At 43.9% G+C, this 19,418-nt stretch overlaps 1 protein-coding gene across 5 annotated transcripts in view; it reads left to right on the top strand.

Moving 5' to 3' along the window:
* The window catches only part of ankdd1a (ankyrin repeat and death domain containing 1A), a 216,259-nt gene that overhangs the window by 63,616 nt on the left and 133,225 nt on the right, over positions 1–19,418 (top strand). For all 5 annotated transcript variants that reach the window (XR_010969690.1, XM_068017665.1, XM_068017664.1 and 2 more), the window contains exons 8-9: positions 4,030–4,128; positions 17,767–17,865. Coding sequence is in view for 4 of the 5 variants with exons in the window: in XM_068017665.1 (XP_067873766.1) it covers positions 4,030–4,128; positions 17,767–17,865 (198 nt within the window). In the remaining variant the exon portion in view is untranslated. The remainder of the gene's footprint in view (positions 1–4,029; positions 4,129–17,766; positions 17,866–19,418) is intronic.

The raw sequence follows: 19,418 nt of genomic DNA, 5'->3' as shown, positions 1-19,418 counted from the left end.
CTAGGTTTAGGAATTTACGGAGATTGGCTGGCCAGACATATTTAGAATTGCGAGGGTGAAGCAAATGAATTTTGACCATTGGATACAGGCATTAAAGATAGAAACCACATATGAGAACCTTCGAGAATTGATTCTCTTAGAAGACCATAAAAACTCCATTCCTTCAGTAGTGAGAATTCATATAGATAACCTGAAAGTTTTGAAATCAAGGCAAGCAGCAGAGATTGCTGATGATTTTGAGCTTGTGAAAAAGCCAACCTATTTTGTGCGCCACCCCCATAAACCCGAGAAGGGTAGAAAGTGGGAGAGTGAAACGAAGGCAAGTAGCCAGGGACAAGAAGGAACAGCTGGGAATGCCCCAGGATCACCACCTCAGGTTAGAAAGGAACGTGCTGAGGGTAGAAGTGAGGTTCGCAAGCCAAAGTGTTATCATTGCAACAAAACGAGTCATCTTCATTCAGAGTGCTGGAAATTGAGAGGTAAACTCATAGGACTTGTTGGAGTACGCAAAGTTAATGCAGAGGAAAAGACTCTGACTGAGAGTATAGCAGACGGGGCTATAGCTTTAACAACAGCTGTGAATGTGAAACTAAAACTAAGAGGACTGTAGAGGTTAAGAATAAAATACCTGAGAGTTATAATGATTTTTTTGTCAAAGGGGAGAGTAACTCCATATCCTGTAAGTGAGGCAGGAAAACCTATCATTATACTCAGGGATACAGGAGCGACCCAGACACACTTGCTGGGGAAAGATAAGAGGTTTCCACCAGAGAGCACCTTGAACACTGAAGTTTTAGTAAATGGAATTGGCAGGGAGTATATACCCGTACCTTTGTATAAAGTATGCTTAGAGAGTGACTTAATATCTGGGATAGTAACTGTAGGTGTTGTCCACAGTTTACCAGTAAAGGGAATTGATCTACTCCTAGGAAATGATTTGGCTGGATCAAAAGTAACAGTTTCTCCCGTAGTTACAGAGGAACCAAGTGAAATTAAGGAAATGGAGGAATTACAGGAACAAGTTCCGGGAATATTTCCTGCGTGTAGTTACCCGAGCAATGGCCAAAGAGGACCCATTGTTGGAGGTAAAAGGGGCATCACAAATAGATAATCAGGCATCTGAGCCCTTATTTGGGGATTTAGATAATCCAAATGAGATGTTTAATAGATCATCTATCTTTGCAGCACAGCAAGCTGATCCAGAGATCTACCAAATAGCACAGACGGCTCTGTCAGAAGCTGAGGTGAAAGGAGTTTTGGAAGGCTATTATATGGCAAACGGGGTTTTGAGGAGGAAATGGAGACCGCCTCATAGACCTGCCGACGAAGACTGGACAGTTGTTGAACAGATAGTGGTCCCACCTAAATATCGACAAGGATTATTAAGGTTAGCACATGATATTCCTTTTGCAGGACATAAGTTGAATTCGGAAGACCAAATCACACATAAGCAGACATTATTATTGGCCAGGTCTTACAAAGGATGTGAGACAATTTTGTAGGGCATGCCACACCTGTCAAACGATGGGAAAACCACAACCTACCATAAAACCAGGGGATGAAGTATTAGTGTTGTTACCATCGCAAGGAGAACCAGTGAAAGCACGGTTCAGTGGCCCATGTAGAGTGATCAAAAGAGTGGGTAAGGTAGATTAATTGATTGACACCCCTGATCGCCGGATGAAGAACCAGTTTTGTCACATTAATTTGCTCAAACCATATTACCGCAGGGAGGAGGATGAGCCAGTACAGGTATGTCAGGTAATTGGGACTGTGGAGAAGGAAAAGGATAGTGAGGATGAGGCAGAAGTAGACCTAGGAAATTCTCAGATTGAACCTCCAACTATCCAATTATCGAGTGCAGAATGGCTAGGAAAATTAAACAATAGGCTTTTACACTTGGAGGCAAAACAGCGTGAAGTCTTAACCAGGATTTTCACAATGTTTCAAAAAGTTTGTAGGGATAAGCCAGGATGTACAACCTTAGCCACACATGATGTGGCAATAGGGGGAGCCATTCCTTTAAAACGACATCCTTGTCGCTTAGGTCCAGACAGACAGGCCCAAGTGGAGGCAGGGGTACAATGCATGCTGAAGGGCAGCTTAGATAAACCTCGTCAGGACAGCTGGAATTCTCAGATGGTCTTGATGAGTAAACCTGGTGGGACGGCTCAAACTTGCATAGACTCCAGAAAGGTCACTGTGGTAAAGAAGGCAGACTCCTACCCAAGTTCTCATTTAAAGGACTGTATGGACAAAGTGGGCAACACAATGTGTCTTAGAGAGGAAGATGTTTTGGAAGGATACTGTCAAATTCCTTTGACACCCCAGGGTAAGAAAAAATCAGCTTTTGTTACACTGGACAAGGTTTTCCAGTGTCAAGTGATGCCACATACGTTAAGGGGTACTCGAAAAGCTTCTCAGAGAATAGTGAACCCAGTAGTGGTCAGTGCTCCAAGCTGTGCGGCTCACCTGGCTGAAGTGATAGACCATAGGGACACTTGGAAGGAAAACACGAAACAATTGGAAGACTATATATTTGAAATGGTTTAATTGGAACAACCTTTTGAAAAGTTAAAGCCGAAATGTTCTGGTAGAACATGTTGCTGTAGTCTAAACATTTTTTTAGAAATGTGTTTATCTGTAAATTTGTGAAAAAGAAAGTTAGCTTTTTTTCAATTTGTATTTTTTTTACCCATTGTAATGAAACGCATTTCAGGAATGGCGTTTCATTCTGCTAGGGGCGGAGGTGTCATGGACCTGTAGTTTTTTTCCCCGGGAATATGCAGTTTGCCTTTAAGGCTTGCAAAGGATCAGTATTGCTTTATGAACCAGCAAGCCTCAGGAATTATAGGAAGGTGCATTTTCGTTGCCTTAGAAACAGCCATTTGGAAACTGCGATTCAAAGGGTGCATTCTCGTTACTGTAGATACAGCCACTGGGATTGAGTATTAAGCGATACATTTGTTACAATTTAATTTTGAACTGGCTTTTTAGTTGAAGACAGTTTGTTCTAACAGAACACAGACACAAAGGTCACAGACAGACAGCTGTGGTGTTAGCACCTGAAAAAGAGCTCTCGGCCATTTAAACTGAAGGAGTAGGATTTTTGTCTGTTTAATTATTATCTCTTAAAATACTAAAAAAAGTCAAGCCAAAACAGAGATCTCTGGTAATTTAAACTGAGGGAAGGGAAGTTGGACTTTGACAATCGTTTATCCCTCAAAAGCTCTAAAGTCAGGTTAATTCTATTGAAAGTGTTTGCAAGTCGTTAATTGTTGAAATTCGCTGGAGAAGGAAAGCATCACCTACTGCTGGTGTTAGACTACGGACTGTTCTACTGTGGAAGAACCTTTTTTCCACATTGGATGGCTGTGAGGACTTCAAGCAACGTTGGACTGTAAATTTGCAAGGACTCTAAATGTTGTTTATATCTTCATAGTGTTTAAGAATTTAGTTCTTCTAATTAAAGAGTTAATTTGTTGATTTAAAGACACCTGGTTTGGTTAGCCTCATTTGGGGGTTAATGGAAGGTACAATTTGGCTGGGTCTTTCTTTTATCTGGAAAGTTATAAATGATATGTTAGGCGATCTGTGGAGCAACAGGATTGAATAAACAGTGCGTTTCTCCCACCACAATCAGAATCGTATATTTTGATTGGGGGCTTTGACTGGAGCGATCAGTCGTAACAAATATATGTACATACACACACACCCCATCCCCCCTGTATGTTTATACCCTTGCCTCCAAGCCCTGTAATTTCTATGCCAACTGTGTATCAGCTGCATACCTGGAGAATGTGGGCTGTACATGTGTTTTCAGTGAAGTGCTGACAGGCTGTGGTTGATTGGTGCACTCCTGTACTAATATGAAATATTAAACTGCAGCAAAACTGCACAAATGTGTCTGGAGCAACATTCCAAAAAAAAAATTACCATCGTCAAAAAAGTACAGGTCATTTGTTTTTAACCTCATTTAATTGAATGACCTGTATTCGTCACTCCTGACACTGTTGTATCTGTTTACAGGAATGTGAGAGTGCATTGCATTTGGCAGCTGAAGGGGGACATTCCGATTGTGTGGAAGTGCTGTTGAATGGTGCCTGCGATGTAAACGCCCAAACAAATGTGAGTGAAACTTTAAAGGTAATAATCTCTGGGTTGTTACCTGAGCCACGAGCAAGTTCTCATAGGGTAAATAAGATTAGACAGTTAAATGTCTGGCTCAAAGATTGGTGTGGGAGAAATGTGTTTCGATTCATGGGGCATTGGCATCAGTACTGGGGAAAGTGGGAGCTGTACACCTGAATCGTGCTGGGACCAGTGTTCTGGCGAGTCGTATAACTTGGGCAGTAGAGCAGGCTTTAAACCAAATAGTAGAGGGTGAGGGATCCAGTGAGGGAAGATGTGATAATTTAAAGAGAGAGGAGAAGGCAAGAGAGCAAGATAGCAATAAGGGTAATGATAATCAGGGTGTGACAGGAAGGGCCAGTGCTTACAAATTCAAGAGTGAGCCAGCAGATAAGACTAGAGGTTGTGAACTAATAGAATGGGTGGAGAGTGGGGAGAGATGAGATTTAGAAATCCAAAGAGAACAGAAGCAGAAAAATGAAATTAAGGTTTCTATATCTGAATGCGTGAAGCATTTGCAGTAAGATAGATGAACTAGTGGCACAAATAGAGGTACATGATTTGAATCTAATCGCCATCACAGAGACATGGTTACATGGTGATCAAGGTTGGGAAATAAATATTCCAGGGAACACAATATTTTGGAATGACAGACAGAATAGCAAAGGAGGAGGGGTAGCACTGATGGTAAAGGATGACATAAGGGCATTAGTGAGAAAGGATCTGGCCTCAGAAGACCATGAAGTAGAATCAGTATTGGCAGAACTAAGGAATAGCAAGAATCAGAAAACACTGGTGGGAGTAGTTTATAGGTACCCTAACAGTAGTTATACCATCGGACAGAACATTAAACAAAAAATTATTGGAGCTTGGAACAAAGGAAATGTAATAATTGTGGGGGACTTTAATCTTCATTTTCACTGCAACAGTGAAATTGGCAGGCCTGGTCTAGTAGATGATCTTGTAGAATGTTTTCAGGACAGATTCTTGGAGCAATACGTTGCCGTGCCAACTAGGGATAAAGCTATCTTAGATCTAGTATTGTGTAATGAAACAGGGTTAATAAGCAATGTTATAGTAAAAGATCCACTCGGAAACAGTGATCATAATACTATTGAAACACATTATGTTTGAAAGTGACATGCTCCAATCACAGGCAGGAATCTTAAAGCCAATTACATAGGCATGAGGGGAGAATTGGGTAAAAAGATTAAAAGGTATGGCCGTAAATGAACAGTGGGAAACCTTTAACGAAACAGTTCAAAATGTTCAGCAAAAATACATTCCTTTGAAAATCAAAATCTCAGACAGAAAGACCCACCCGTGGCTCATTCAGGAAGTTAAGGATAGTATTAGATTAAAAGTGTTACGACCAGGTGAGAAAGAGGTCTAGGGTTCCCTTTCCACCTTCACCTGGTCTTACCGTAAAAAGGTTTAATTTTAAACACACAGCGTGTTTTAGCTCCCCCTTGGTGAATCCTTGTTCATGCTTTCCAATTATAAGACAAAGAAAGCAGCACAAACAGGCTTTCTTAATTTTAAAGAAGAAAAGATGAAATTTATTAAACTTAAACTCTAATTTGGTTAACGCCTATGGATACACGACGCACCCACGCTAGCATGCATATGTGATACATGCAAATAGAGACAGAAAAGAGCAGAAGAAAACAATAAAGTGGAAAAGTTTGAGGCGATATCTGAAGAGATTTTGTTCCAGTTCTTCAAGCTCACTGTAGAGTCCTTGATTGTAGGTAGATCTTGCTTTTTGTTGGAGCCCAGTATTCTTCATAAACCTTGTTCGCTGCAGGAGACTTTTCTGTCTTGGGGTTCATGTGTCTTCAGTGGATTCAGAGGCTTGTGAGAAAGAGATGGGAACAGATAGCAGAGATCTTCTCAGTCCAGGATGAAACAGACACACTGCTTTCAAACTGTTTGTACAATTCAGAAAAGCCCAGATTGCCAAGCAGGTTAGTCATGTGACTAACTGGTCTGACCACATCTTGGATTGTATCACTTTAGCAGTCTCTGGAATGCACCTCTTACACACAATACCTGGTGATCAAGGCCCATTGTGGGTTGAATGTGTCAGGGAATGGTCCTTTGTCCTTCCAAGCACCGTCTGTTAATATGCAAATGCATTTTCCAGCCACGGCTGATCTGTTTAACAAGTCTTCTTCACTCCAGTAACAGTTTAAAATCAATGTTCATGACAAAATTAACGTGCCTCACTCTTGGCAGGTGGGGGCTTAGCTTGACAAAAGAAAAGGCTTACAATGTTGCAAAAAAAGAGTAGCAAGTCTGTGGATTGGGAGTATTTCAGAAACCAGCAAAGGGCCACCAAAAAGTTGATGATATAGGAAAAAAGAGAATATGAGAGTAAACTAGCCAGTAACATGAAAACAGATTGTAAGAGCTTTTATAGTTATGTAAAAAGGAAGAGAGTAGCTAAAGTAAATGTTGGTCCCTTGGATGCAGAGACTGGAGAAATTATCATGGGGAATGAGGAAATGGCAGAGGCATTGAACACATTTTGTATCTGTCTTCACAGTAGAATACACAAGTTCCATACCAGAAATAGACAGTAACCTAGGGGCTAAAAAGAGTGAGGAAATTAAGGAAATTCATATCAGCAAAGAGAAAGTATTGGGGAAACTTAAGGAACTAAAATCTGACAAATTCCTGGGACCAGATGGCCAACATCCTCGGGTTCTAAAAGTGATAGCTAGTGCATTCATTATATCTACAGCTATGATTTTCCAAAATTCCTTAGATTTAGGAATAGTCCCATCAGATTGGAAGTTGGCAAATGTTACGCCGCTTTTCAAGAAAGGAGGGAGAGAAGAAACAGAGAACGACAGGCCAGTTAGCCCAACATCAGTCATTGGGAAAATGCTGGAATTTATTCTTAAGGAAGTTTTAACAATGCACTTAGAAAAGCACAGTATGATTAGAACAAGTCAACATAGTTTTACGAAAGGAAATCCTGCTTGACAAATTTCTTAGAGTTTTTTGAGGATGTATCTAGTAGGGTAGATGTCGTTTACTTGGATTTCCAAAAGGCATTTGATAAGATGCCACACAAAAGATTAATAGGCAAGATAAGGGCGCATATTAGCATGGATAGATGATTAGTTAACAGCCAGGAAGCAGAGATTGGGCATAAACGGGGCATTTCAAGTTGGCAGGCAGTAAATAGTGGAGTGCTGGGCTTCAGCTATTTACAACTTGGATGAAGAGACAGAGAGTAATAGATCTAGGTTTTCTGTTGATACAAAGGTAGGTGGAAAGGTAAGCTGTGGGGAGGACATAAAGAACCTGCAAAGAGATATAGACAGGTTAGGTGAGTAGGCAACAAGATGGCAAATGGAGTATAATGTACGAAAGTGTGAAGTTATGCACTTTCATTGGAAGAATAGACAAGCATAATATTTTTTAAAAGTTGTGAAACTTGTAAGTGTCGATGTTCAAAGAGACTCGGTGTGCTGGTACAAGGAACCCACAAAGTTAACATGCAGGTACAACAAGCAATTAGGAAGGCAAATGGCATGTTGGCCTTTATTGCAAGGGATTGGAGTACAGGAATAAGGAATAATTGCTCCAGTTGTACGGGTTTTGGTGAGATCACATCTGGAATACTGTGTGCAGTTTTGATCTCCACATTTAAGTAAGGATTTACTTACATTACAGGTTCACTAGATTGGTCCCTGGGATGAGGGGGTTGTCCTATGATGAGAGACTAAGTAAATTGGGCATGTATTGTCTGGAGTTTAGAAGAATGAGAGGCAATCTCATTACAACATATAAGATTCTAAAGGGGCGGGATAGGATAGACACTGAGAGATTATTTCCGCTGGTCAGGGAATCTTAAACACGGGGGCACAATGTCGGGATAAGGGACCGATCATTTAGGACTGAGATGAGGAGAAATTACTTCACTCAAAGGGTTGTGAATCTTTGGAATTCCCTACTCTAGAGGGTTGTGGATGCTCCATCGTTGAATATGTTTAAGGCTGGAATAGACAGATTTTTGGTCTCTCGGGGAATCAAAGGGTAAAGGGTAAGGCGAGCGGAAAAGTGGAGTTGATTCCGAAGATGAGCCATGATCATTTTGAATGGCGGAGCAGGCGAGATGGACTCCTCAGTATGAGGAGTTAGGCACCAAATTGAAGAGCAGAGCCTCGAGGGTAATAATAATAATCTCTGGATTATTACCTGAGCTATGTGCCAATTGGCAGAGGGCACAAAAGGTTAGTGAAATGAATACTTGGCTCAAATACTAGTGTGGGAGAAGTGGGTTTTGGTTCATGGGGCACTGGCACCAGTACTGGGGAAAGTGGGGGCTGTACCGTTGGGGCGGTCTGCACTTGAACGGTGCTGGGACCAGTGTTCTAGCAAGCCATATAACTGCGCTGATCTTGATGCCTGCCGAAACTAACACCTTCTGCACTTCCGGGGCCCATATCCCTCTATTCCCATCCTATTCATTTATTTGTCAAGATGTCTCTTAAGCGTCGCTATCGTATCTGCTGCCACCACCTCCCCTGACAGCAAGTTCCAGGCACTCACCACCCTCTGTGTAAAAAACTTGCCTTGCACATCCCCTCTAAACTTTGCCCCTCGCACCTTAAACCTGTGTCCCCGAATAACTGACTCTTCCACCCTGGGAAAAAACTTCTGACTATCCACTCTGTCCATGCCGCTCATAACTTTGTAAACCTCTATCATGTCGCCCCTCCACCTCCGTCGTTCCAGTGAAAACAATCCGAGTTTTTCCAACCTCTCCTCATAGCTAATGCCCTCCAGACCAGGCAACATCCTGGTAAACCTCCTCTGTACCCTCTCCAAAGCCTCCACGTCCTTCTGGTAGTGTGGTGACCAGAATTGCACGCAATATTCTAAGTGTGGCCTAACTAAGGTTCTGTACAGCTGCAACATGACTTGCCAATTTTTATACTCTATGCCCCGACCGATGAAGGCAAGCATGCCGTATGCCTTCTTGACTACCTTATCCACCTGCGTTGCCACTTTCAGTGACCTGTGGACCTGTATGCCCAGATCTCTCTGCCTGTCAATACTCCTAAGGGTTCTGCCATTTACTGTATACTTCCCACCTGCATTAGACCTTCCAAAATGCATTACCTCACATTTGTCCGGATTAAATTCCATCTGCCATTTCTCCGCCCAAGTCTCCAACCGATCTATAGCCTGCTGTATCCTCTGACAATCCTCATCATTATCCGCAACTCCACCAACCTTTGTGTCGTCCGCAAACTTACTAATCAGACCAGCTACATTTTCCTCCAAATCATTTATATATACTACAAACAGCAAAGGTCCCAGCACTGATCCCTGCGGAACATCACTAGTCACATCCCTCCATTCAGGAACACACCCATCCACTGTTAACCCTCTGTCTTCTGTGACTGAACCAGTTCTGTATCCATCTTGCCAGCTCACCTCTGATCCCATGTGACTTCACCTTTTGCACCAGTCTGCCATGCGGGACCTTGTCAAAGGCTTTACTAAAGTCCATACAGACAATATCCACCGCCCTTCCCTCATCAATCATCTTCGTCACTTCCTCAAAAAACTCAATCAAATTAGTAAGACACGACCTCCCCTTCACAAAACCATGCTGTCTCTCGCTAATAGGTTCGTTTGTTTCCAAATGGGAGTAAATCCTGTCCCGAAGAATCCTCTCTAATAGTTTCCCTATCACTGACGTAAGGCTCACCGGCCTATAATTTCCTGGATTATCCTTACCACCCTTCTTAAACAAAGGAACAACATTGGCTATTCTCCAGTCCTCTGGGACCTCACCTGTAGCCAAAGAGGATACAAAGATTTCTGTCAAGGCCCCAGCAATTTCTTCCCTTGCTTCCCTCAGTATTCTGGGGTAGATCCCATCAGGCCCTGGGGACTTATCTACCTTAATGCTTTGCAAGACACCCAACACCTCCTTTTTGATAATGAGATGACTGAAACTATCTGCACTCCCTTCCCTAGGCTGATCATCCACCAAGTCCTTTTCCTTGGTGAATACTGATGCAAAGTACTCATTTAGCACCTCACCCATTTCCTCTGGCTCCATGCATAGATTCCCATCTCTGTCCTTGAGTGGGCCAACCCTTTCCCTGGTTACCCTCTTGCTCTTTATATATGTATAAAAAGCCTTGGGATTTGCCTTAATCCTGTTTGCCAATGATTTTTTATGACCCCCTTTTAGCCCTCCTAACTCCTTGCTTAAGTTCCTTCCTACTGTCTTTATATTCCTCAAGTGCTTCATCTGTTCCTAGTCTTCCAGCCCTTACAAATGCTTCCTTTTTCTTTTTGACTAGGCTCACAATATCCTGTGTTATCCAAGCTTCCCGAAACTTGCCAAACTTGTCTTTCTTTCTCACAGGAACATGCTGGTCCTGGATTCTAATCAGCTGACGTTTGAAAGACTCCCACATGTCAGATGTTGATTTACCCTCAAACAGCCGCCCCAATCTAAATTCTTCAGTTCCTGCCTAATATTGTTATAATTAGCCTTCCCCCAATTTAGCACCTTCACCCGAGGACTACTCTTATCCTTATCCACAAGTACCTTAAAACTTATGGAATTATGGTCACTGCTCCCGAAATGCACCCCCATTGAAACTTCGACCACCTGGCCGGGCTCATTCCCCAATACCAGCTCCAGAATGGCCCCATCCCTAGTTGGACTATCTACATACTGTTTCAAGAAGCCATCCTGGATGCTCCTCACCAATTCTGCCCCATCCAAGCCCCCAGCACTAAGTGAGTCCCAGTCAATATTGGGGAAGTTAAAATCACCCACCAGTACAACCCTGTTACCTTTACATCTTTCCAAAATCTGTCTACATATCTGCTCCTCTACCTCCCGCTGGCTGTTGGGAGGCCTGTAGTAAACCCCCAACATCGTGACTGCACCCTTCCTATTCCTGAGCTCCACCCATATTGCCTCGCTGCATGACCTCTCTGAGGTGTCCTCCTGCAGTACAGCTGTGATATTCTCCTTAACCAGTAATGCAACTCCCCCACCCCTTTTACATCCCCCTCTATCCCGCCTGAAGCTTCTAAAGCCTGGAACATTTAGCTGCTAATCTTGCCCTTCCCTCAACCAAGTCTCTGTAATAGCAACAACATCATATTTCCAAGTACTAATTCAAGCTCTAAGTTCATCTGCCTTACCTGTTATACCTCTCGCATTGAAACAAATGCACTTCAGACCACCAGTCTCGCTGTGCTCAGCAACATCTCCCTGCCTGCTCTTCCTCTTAGTCCTACTGGCCTTATTTACTATGTCCTCTTCATTTACTTCACTAGCTGTCCTGCTGCTCTGGTTCCCACCCCCCTGCCACATTAGTTTAAACCCTCCCGAGTGACGCTAGCAAACCTTGCAGCCAGGATATTAGTGCCCTTCCAGTTAAGATGCAACCCGTCCTTCTTGTACAGGTCCCATCTGTCCCTGAAGAGAGCCCAGTGGTCCAGATATCTGAAACCCTCCCTTCTACACCAGCTGCTCAGCCACGTGTTTAGCTGCACTATCTTCCTATTTCTAGCCTCACTTGCACGTGGCACAGGGAGTAATCCAGAGATTACAACCCTAGAGGTCCTGTTTTTTAACTTACTACCTAACTCCCTAAACTCCCCCTGCAGGACCTCATCACTAAGAGCGAAGACCAAAGTACGGAAAGTCCTCATCAGGGAACTCCTCTTTGCTGACGATGCTGCATTAACATCTCACACTGAGGAGTGTCTGCAGAGTCTCATCGACAGGTTTGTGGCTGCCTGCAACGAATTTGGCCTAACCATCAGCCTCAAGAAAACGAACATCCTGGGACAGGACGTCAAAAATGCTCCATCCATCAATATCGGCGACCACACTCTGGAAGTGGTTCAAGAGTTCACCTACCTAGGCTCAACTATCACCAGTAACCTGTCTCTCGATGTAGAAATCAACAAGCGCATGGGAAAGGCTTCCACTGCTATGTCCAGACTGGCCAAGAGAGTGTGGGAAAATGGCACACTGACACGGAATACAAAGGTCCGAGTGTATCAAGCCTGTGTCCTCAGTACCTTGCTCTACGGCAGCGAGGCCTGGACAACGTATGTCAGCCAAGAGCGACGTCTCAATTCATTCCATCTTTGCTGCCTCCGGAGAATCCTTGGCATCAGGTGGCAGGACCGCATCTCCAACACAGTAGTCCTCGAGGCGGCCAACATCCCCAGCTTATACACACTACTGAGTCAGCGGCGCTTGAGATGGCTTGGCCATGTGAGCCGCATGGAAGATGGCAGGATCCCCAAGGACACATTGTACAGCGAGCTCGCCACTGGTATCAGACCTACCGGCCGTCCATGTCTCCACTTTAAAGACGTCTGCAAACGCGACATGAAGTCCTGTAACATTGATCACAAGTCGTGGGAGTCAGTTGCCAGCGATCGCCAGAGCTGGCGGGCAGCCATAAAGGTGGGGCTAAAGTGTGGCGAGTCGAAGAGACTTAGCAGTTGGCAGGGGAAAAAAGACAAGCGCAAGACTCCCCGCCATCTGAAACATCCTCCTGCATCTAGTCTGTCCAGTCCTGTTAAAACTTTGTAGGTTTCAATGAGATCCCCTCTTATTCTTCTAAACTCTGGTAAATACAAGCCTAATCAACCCTTCATATATCAGTCCTGCCATCCAGGAATCAGTCTGGTGAATCTTTGCTGCACTTCCTCCATAGCAAGAACATCCTTCCTCAGATAAGGAGACCAAAACTGCACACAGTACTCCAGATGTGGTCTCACCGAGGCCTTGTATAATTGCAGCAAGACATCCTTGCTCCTGTACTCGAATCCTCTCGTTATGAAGGCCAACATACCATTTACCTTCTTAACTGCCTGCTGCAGCTGCATGCTTACTTTCAGCGACTGGTGCACAAGGACACCCAGGTCTTGCTGCACCTCCCCCTTTCCCAAGCTATTGCCGTTCAGATAACCTGTCTTTCTGTTTTTGCACCAAAGTGGATAACCTCACATTTATCCACATTGTGCCGCATCTGCCATGTTTTTGCCCACTCACTCAACCTGTCCAAATCACACTGGAGTTTCTCTGCATCCTCCTCACAGCTCACACTTCCACCCAGCTTTGTGTCGTCCGCAAACTTGGATATATTACATTTAATTCCCTCATCTATATCATTAATATATGTTGTGAATAGCTGGGATCCTAGCACTGATCCCTGCAGTACCCCACGAGTCATTGCCTGCCACTCGGAAAAAGACCTGTTTATTCCTACTTTTTGTTTCCTATCTGCCAACCAGTTCTCTATCCTCAATCAGTCCCTTATCCCCAATCCCATGCGCTTTAATTTTGCACTCTAATCTCTTAGATTAGATTAGAGATACAGCACTGAAACAGGCCCTTCGGCCCACCGAGTCTGTGCCGACCATCAACCACCCATACTAATCCTACACTAATCCCATATTCCTACCAAACATCCCCACCTGTCCCTATATTTCCCTACCACCTACCTATACTAGTGACAATTTATAATGGTCAATTTACCTACCAACCTGCAAGTCTTTTGGCTTGTGGGAGGAAACCGGAGCACCCGGAGAAAACCCACGCAGACACAGGGAGAACTTGCAAACTCCACACAGGCAGTACCCAGAATTGAACCCGGGTCCCTGGAGCTGTGAGGCTGCAGTGCTAACCACTGCGCCACTGTGCCGCCCTAACGTGGGACCTTATCGAAAGCCTTCTGAAAATCCAAATACACCACATCCACTGGTTCTCTCTTATCTATTCTCCTAGTTACATGCTCAAAAAATTCCAGTAGATTCATCAAGCATAATTTCCCTTTCGTAAATCCATGTTGACTTTGTCCGATCCTGTCATTGTTTTCCAAGTGCTCTGCTATTACATCTTTTATAATTTTCCTTACTCCTGATGTCAGGCTAACCGGTTTATAATTCCCTGTTTTCTCTCTACCTACTTTTTTCAATAGTGGGGTTACATTAGCTACCCTCTAATCCGTTGGAACTGTTCCAGAGTCTATAGAATTTTGCCATATGACCAGCCATGCAACTACTATTTCTAGGGCCACTTCCTTAAGTACTCTGGGATGTAGATTATCAGGCCCTGGGGATTTATTGGCCTTCAATCCCATCACTTTCCCTAACACCTTTTCCCTACTAATACTGATTTCATACAGTTCCTCCTTCTCACTAGGCCTATGTTCCCCAACGTTTCTGGGAGGTAATTTGTGTCCTTCTTTGTGAAGACAGAACCAAAGTATGTATTTAATTGGTCTGCCATTTCTTTGTTCCCCATTATTATTTCCCCCATTTCTGACTGTAAGGGACCCACATTTGACTTCACTAATCTTTTTCTCTTCACATATCTATAGAAGATTTTACAGTCAGTTTTTATGTTCTCTGCAAGCTTACTCTCATACTCTATTTTCCCCTTCTTAATCAATCCCTTTGACCTCCTTTGCTGAATTCTAAACTGCTCCCAATCCTCAGGTTTGCTGCTTGTTCTGGCCATTTTATATTTCTCCTCCTCGGATCTAATACTATCCCTAATTTCTTTTGTAAACCACGGTTGAGCCACCCTTCCTGTTTTATTTTTGCGCCAGACAGGAATGAACAATCGTTGTAATTCATCCATGCGCTCTTTAAATGCCAGCCGTATCTAGACACATGTAGTGAACAACAGTCCAGGTTGGGTAGGGTAGTTGGTGTGTGCGAACAGCTCTCTCTTCCTTCTCCTTTTTCCTCTTCTCTTCTCATTGCCTCACTTCTTCATGACTTCTAGAATTACCCAAGAGTGTTAGACCAGAGTCAGCCTCGAGAGTTCCTTGTCCACTGCCTACCTGCACTGAGGCCTTCCAAAGTTTCTTACTTTATATCCCTTTTCAGAGCTGGACCTGGGTGTCATATTGACAGGACCTTATTGTCCTATAAAATGTCCAATAGTATGTTGTGTTCTTTGTCTAACCATGGGGGTAAAAGCCCGGCCTTATTTATGGCCAAAACTGTTTGTCGGACCTGTTAATGAGCAGTTTATCATGACTATTCAGTCTTATTTCTCCTTAGACTGTTAAACCATGAAGTGATTCACTAAAGTAACTGCTATTCTACTTCCTCACTGTAATTAACTTGCACATTTAGGCAAGCATCTGAATTATGTAAGGCTAACTGAAAATCCTAACGCAGCTTTGAAACATGGTTATTTGTTTTAAGTATCTCTCCAGTTGCTCTCCACAGTGGCACAGTGGTTAGCACCGCAGCCTCACAGCTCCAGTGACCCGGGTTCAATTCTGGGTACTGCCTGTGTGGAGTTTGCAAGTTCTCCCTGTGACTGCGTGGGTTTTCGCCAGGTGCTCCGGTTTCCTCCCACAGCCAAAGACTTGCAGGTTGATAGGTAAATTGGCCATTATAAATTGCCCCTAGTATAGGTGGGTGGTAGGGGAATATAGGGAAGGTGGGGATGTGGTAGGAATATGGGATTAGTGTAGGATTAGTATAAATGGGTGGTTGATGGTCGGCACAGACTCGGTGGGCTGAAGGGCCTGTTTCAGTGCTGTATCTCTGAATAAATAAATAAAAAATAAATATTGTTGAGGCCTCATCTGGCCATGGCCTCTTTCTGGACTAGGTACAACTATCATCACCTAAGAATAATCATTCTGCCAGCTTTGTTCCTAGAAAAAGGAAACCTTCAGCAGTTTCCAGTAAAATTAAACTTGCAGCACAAATTTATTCTTTTACCTATTTCAAGCTGATTATACTAGGCATCTTGTTAATTTCTAACATCAGTTTTTGGGTCCCCATTTAGTCCTGAGGTCAGGGTCCCGATGCCAGCGGGAAAATCCTGCCTTCCGTCTGACCTTTCCCCTCCATAGCTCATTGGGCAATGATACCAACTGGGGGCCCCTTGCACTGCCCAGCCTGACCCAGCAAACTGAGCACCGACACGTAGACAGAGTCCAGCGCTTTCCTGTCCTGAACATAATAATCTATTAACAGCTCGCTACTTCAGGCCAAGGCAATGACTTTAGGCCAGGCAATGACACCAGCCTGAAGCCACTCCCACTGCCTCCATATTCTGGCCCCCTTCGCCATCCCCCTTCCCCAGACCCCGAATATATTATGGCCCCTTTGCATTATTCAAAACCACCTGATGACTCATTGATAATGTATATCTGCTACTTTCCGGAGTTGTCTCCATAAACCACTCGGTCTTTTAAAAACCTTTTCAACCAAACCTTTTTGTCGTTTCTTCTAATTCACATGATAGCTTGTGGAGTACTTCTTCCTTGTTTTTCTTTTTCTTTCCCCTTCTCTCCTCGTAGTATATTCTTCTGCAATTAAAGGCCCCACATAAATTTGAATTGTTATTTCTGTAATTGCCTAACATGGTGAAGTACTGGGACACAGGGCTCAAAAAGATACCAAGCTCAGGCCTTTGTCATCTTGGCCAGGTTACAGTAAACGCATCACAACTGGCCTCAGAACCCCTGGCTTCTCAGACAGAGAGAAAGAGACTCAGAAAATCACCCACGATTCCTGCACCTGCTCATTATCCAGTAACACCTCCTGGGAGCTAGGAACACAGATATATTGGTTGATGTTAAAATCCAGCTCAGGTATCGTAGATCATAATGTCAAGTAGCTGACACATGAAGAATGGATGCTTGAGCAAGTTATCAGAAGGCTGCCAGTAGCAATGCGGCCACATTATAGAATGATGAAAGCAAACCTGGGATTAAACACAATATCAAGAGAGACATGGGCATCAGCTGGGAGCTTTCCTCTCCCCCGCAACTGACTTCAAGAGCTGCCATCACTGCCAAGGTTACTCACACCGCTGATAACAGCCACTGGCCTGCACGCGCTCTTTCTCGCTCCCTCTCTCTTCCCCAGGTCTCCATCTTACCCACAGTTGCAGGCTGTTGTAACATGGCTATCAGCAGCTTCCCATCTCTGCAGCCAGCCTCACCCAAGCTTTCAGCAATGGTGGACAGCAAAATCCCGAAGTTTCAGAGCCCTATCACGAGATTGCATGTTTTGGTGTGTCTGTGCCTATATCCCATGAATTAATAAAAAAAACTTCACACAGACTCCTCACAAAATCCCTTGAGTCACAAGGCCATCTTGCTGATGAAGAAACATTTGATGGTGCAATCAGTAGGCCCAGCAGGCAGCCACTACAGTCTGGAATATGACAAGTCATGTTGGGCCTTGTATTATTTACTCCCTTGTATCCCAAGACCTGAGGCCATTTAACCCAAAGAATAGTTCCTCTTTGTTTGGTGACAGCACCTGCTCTTGTTTGTACCAAACAGTGTTTGTCTGCAAACTAACAGGGAGGATGCAAAACTGTACTGTGCTGTATAGAAAGACATGTCATCATGCCTCGACAGTTTTCAAAAGACTCCCTCTGCTGTGCTTTCCTGCTGTTTAAATTCACAATGGACAAGGTATGTACTTTATCCTGAGCTTCCAATCACAATGATGTTACTGCTACCAGCAAGTTAACGCAGTACTTAAATTATTCTCTGCACTTTCAGCCTTGCCTTCTCGAATGTTAAACTCTGCTTTTGTAGATTTTAAGTCCATTTTGTGTTTTTCCAACAGAAGAATAGGAACGCTCTACATTACGCAGCACTTCACGGTTGGGTAACAGTGGCAGAGCTGCTGATTGAAGCTGAAGTAAACGTGGACGCAGTTAACCATGTGAGTCTGGCAAGTTGTGTCTGTGAAGAACTCAGCTGCTTCAAGGGGAACAGATTTGATTTGGTGAGAACAAGGCCAATCACAGTCAAATTTCAGTGGAGTTGGGGGGGAATGGGGTTCTTCTTCATTCGCCCCCCCCAAACATTCTGACCTCCGTATGGGGCCATGTCTAGGGCATTTTCTAGATACATTGCTGTGTTAATTATATAATGTGAGGTTATTAAGGGATATGGAACAAAGGTAGGTAAATGGAGTTGAGGTGTAGATCAACCATGATCTAATTGATTTGAGAAGCAGGCTCAAAGGGCTGAATGGCCTCCTCCTGTTCCTATGTGAGGCCCAGGACTTCCTTACTGCACAGGAAACAGGTTTAGGTGCTGCTCTGATCCCGGTGGAATTCAAATAATGGCTATTCCAAGGATGCTCCCCACCGTTGGAGAGAACAGAGACGCAGCAAGAAGCTGGGTTCCCCCTGCAGGTTCCTGCCCTCTATGTTAATACGCTTTGGACAGGCTTCAATAAGGATATATTAGACGCTGCAGGTTCTTGCCACTTCGCCTGGGCTGAGGAATTTTAGCCCTCCTGTCTCCATAATGTTAAATTTCAGTACAAAGATGCAAAGTGTTGTTTGCTGCTGGAGTTTTATTTCAATTCCTGCAGTAGCCAACTGCAAGAGCTGCCATTGGGCCACAGGAGTGACTTGTCACGAGCTTTAGATTGCAGCTTCTGTTCTCCTGAATGTGAGTCATGCCACTGCTGTGAAACAGAGCAATATTCATGAGTGTCAGCATTAAACACTCCCAGGGTTGGATACAGGACAAAGTTCCTTGTACACTGTTCCATCAAACACTCCCAGGACCTGGCTAGTACCCAGCTCACTGTGCTGCATTGGCTATATCCCAGGCACCTTGGACTAATTTTGATAGAATAAATAAGGAGAAACTGTTTCCAGTGTAGGAGGGTTGGTAACCAGAGGATACAGATTTAAGGTCATTGACAAAAGAACTAAAGGGGGAGATGAAGATTTTTTTAAAAATTCACAGCAAGTCATGATCTGGTATGCACTGCCTGAAAGCTGTCGGAAGCAGATTCAATAGTAAATTTCAAAGAGGATAAGTACTTGCAAGGAGAAATTTGCAGGGCTCTGGGGAAAGAGCAGGGGAGTGGCACTAATTGGATAGCTCTTTCAAAGAACGGGCACAGACACGCTGGGACGAATAGCCTCCTACTGTGCTATGTTATTCTGTGTTTCTATTGCCTGGCTCACTGTGCTGCAATTGTGGTTCGAAAGAATTCCTGGCTGTCACCTTTCCCTGCCACTTAGTCATACTTTCTGCATTCAGTTCTACCTCTGGTGAAGTCTTCTATCATGCAGCTGAATTGTTGGAGGAGCTCCCAGTGGCTGCGATTTATCGAAGCTTGGTCTGTGCTGCTTCAGACTCTGAGAGATGGATCTAAGAAACATTCTGCTTGGACCAGGAGCATCAATTTTCAACTGAACGTCGGCAAGACTGAAGCCATTCTGTTCAGATCAATCAAGTGAAAAATGTAGG

The sequence above is a fragment of the Heterodontus francisci genome, chromosome 38, assembly GCF_036365525.1.
Source record: "Heterodontus francisci isolate sHetFra1 chromosome 38, sHetFra1.hap1, whole genome shotgun sequence".
NCBI classification, from domain to species: Eukaryota; Metazoa; Chordata; class Chondrichthyes; order Heterodontiformes; family Heterodontidae; genus Heterodontus; species Heterodontus francisci.
This window is presented reverse-complemented; position numbering and strand designations above follow the sequence as displayed.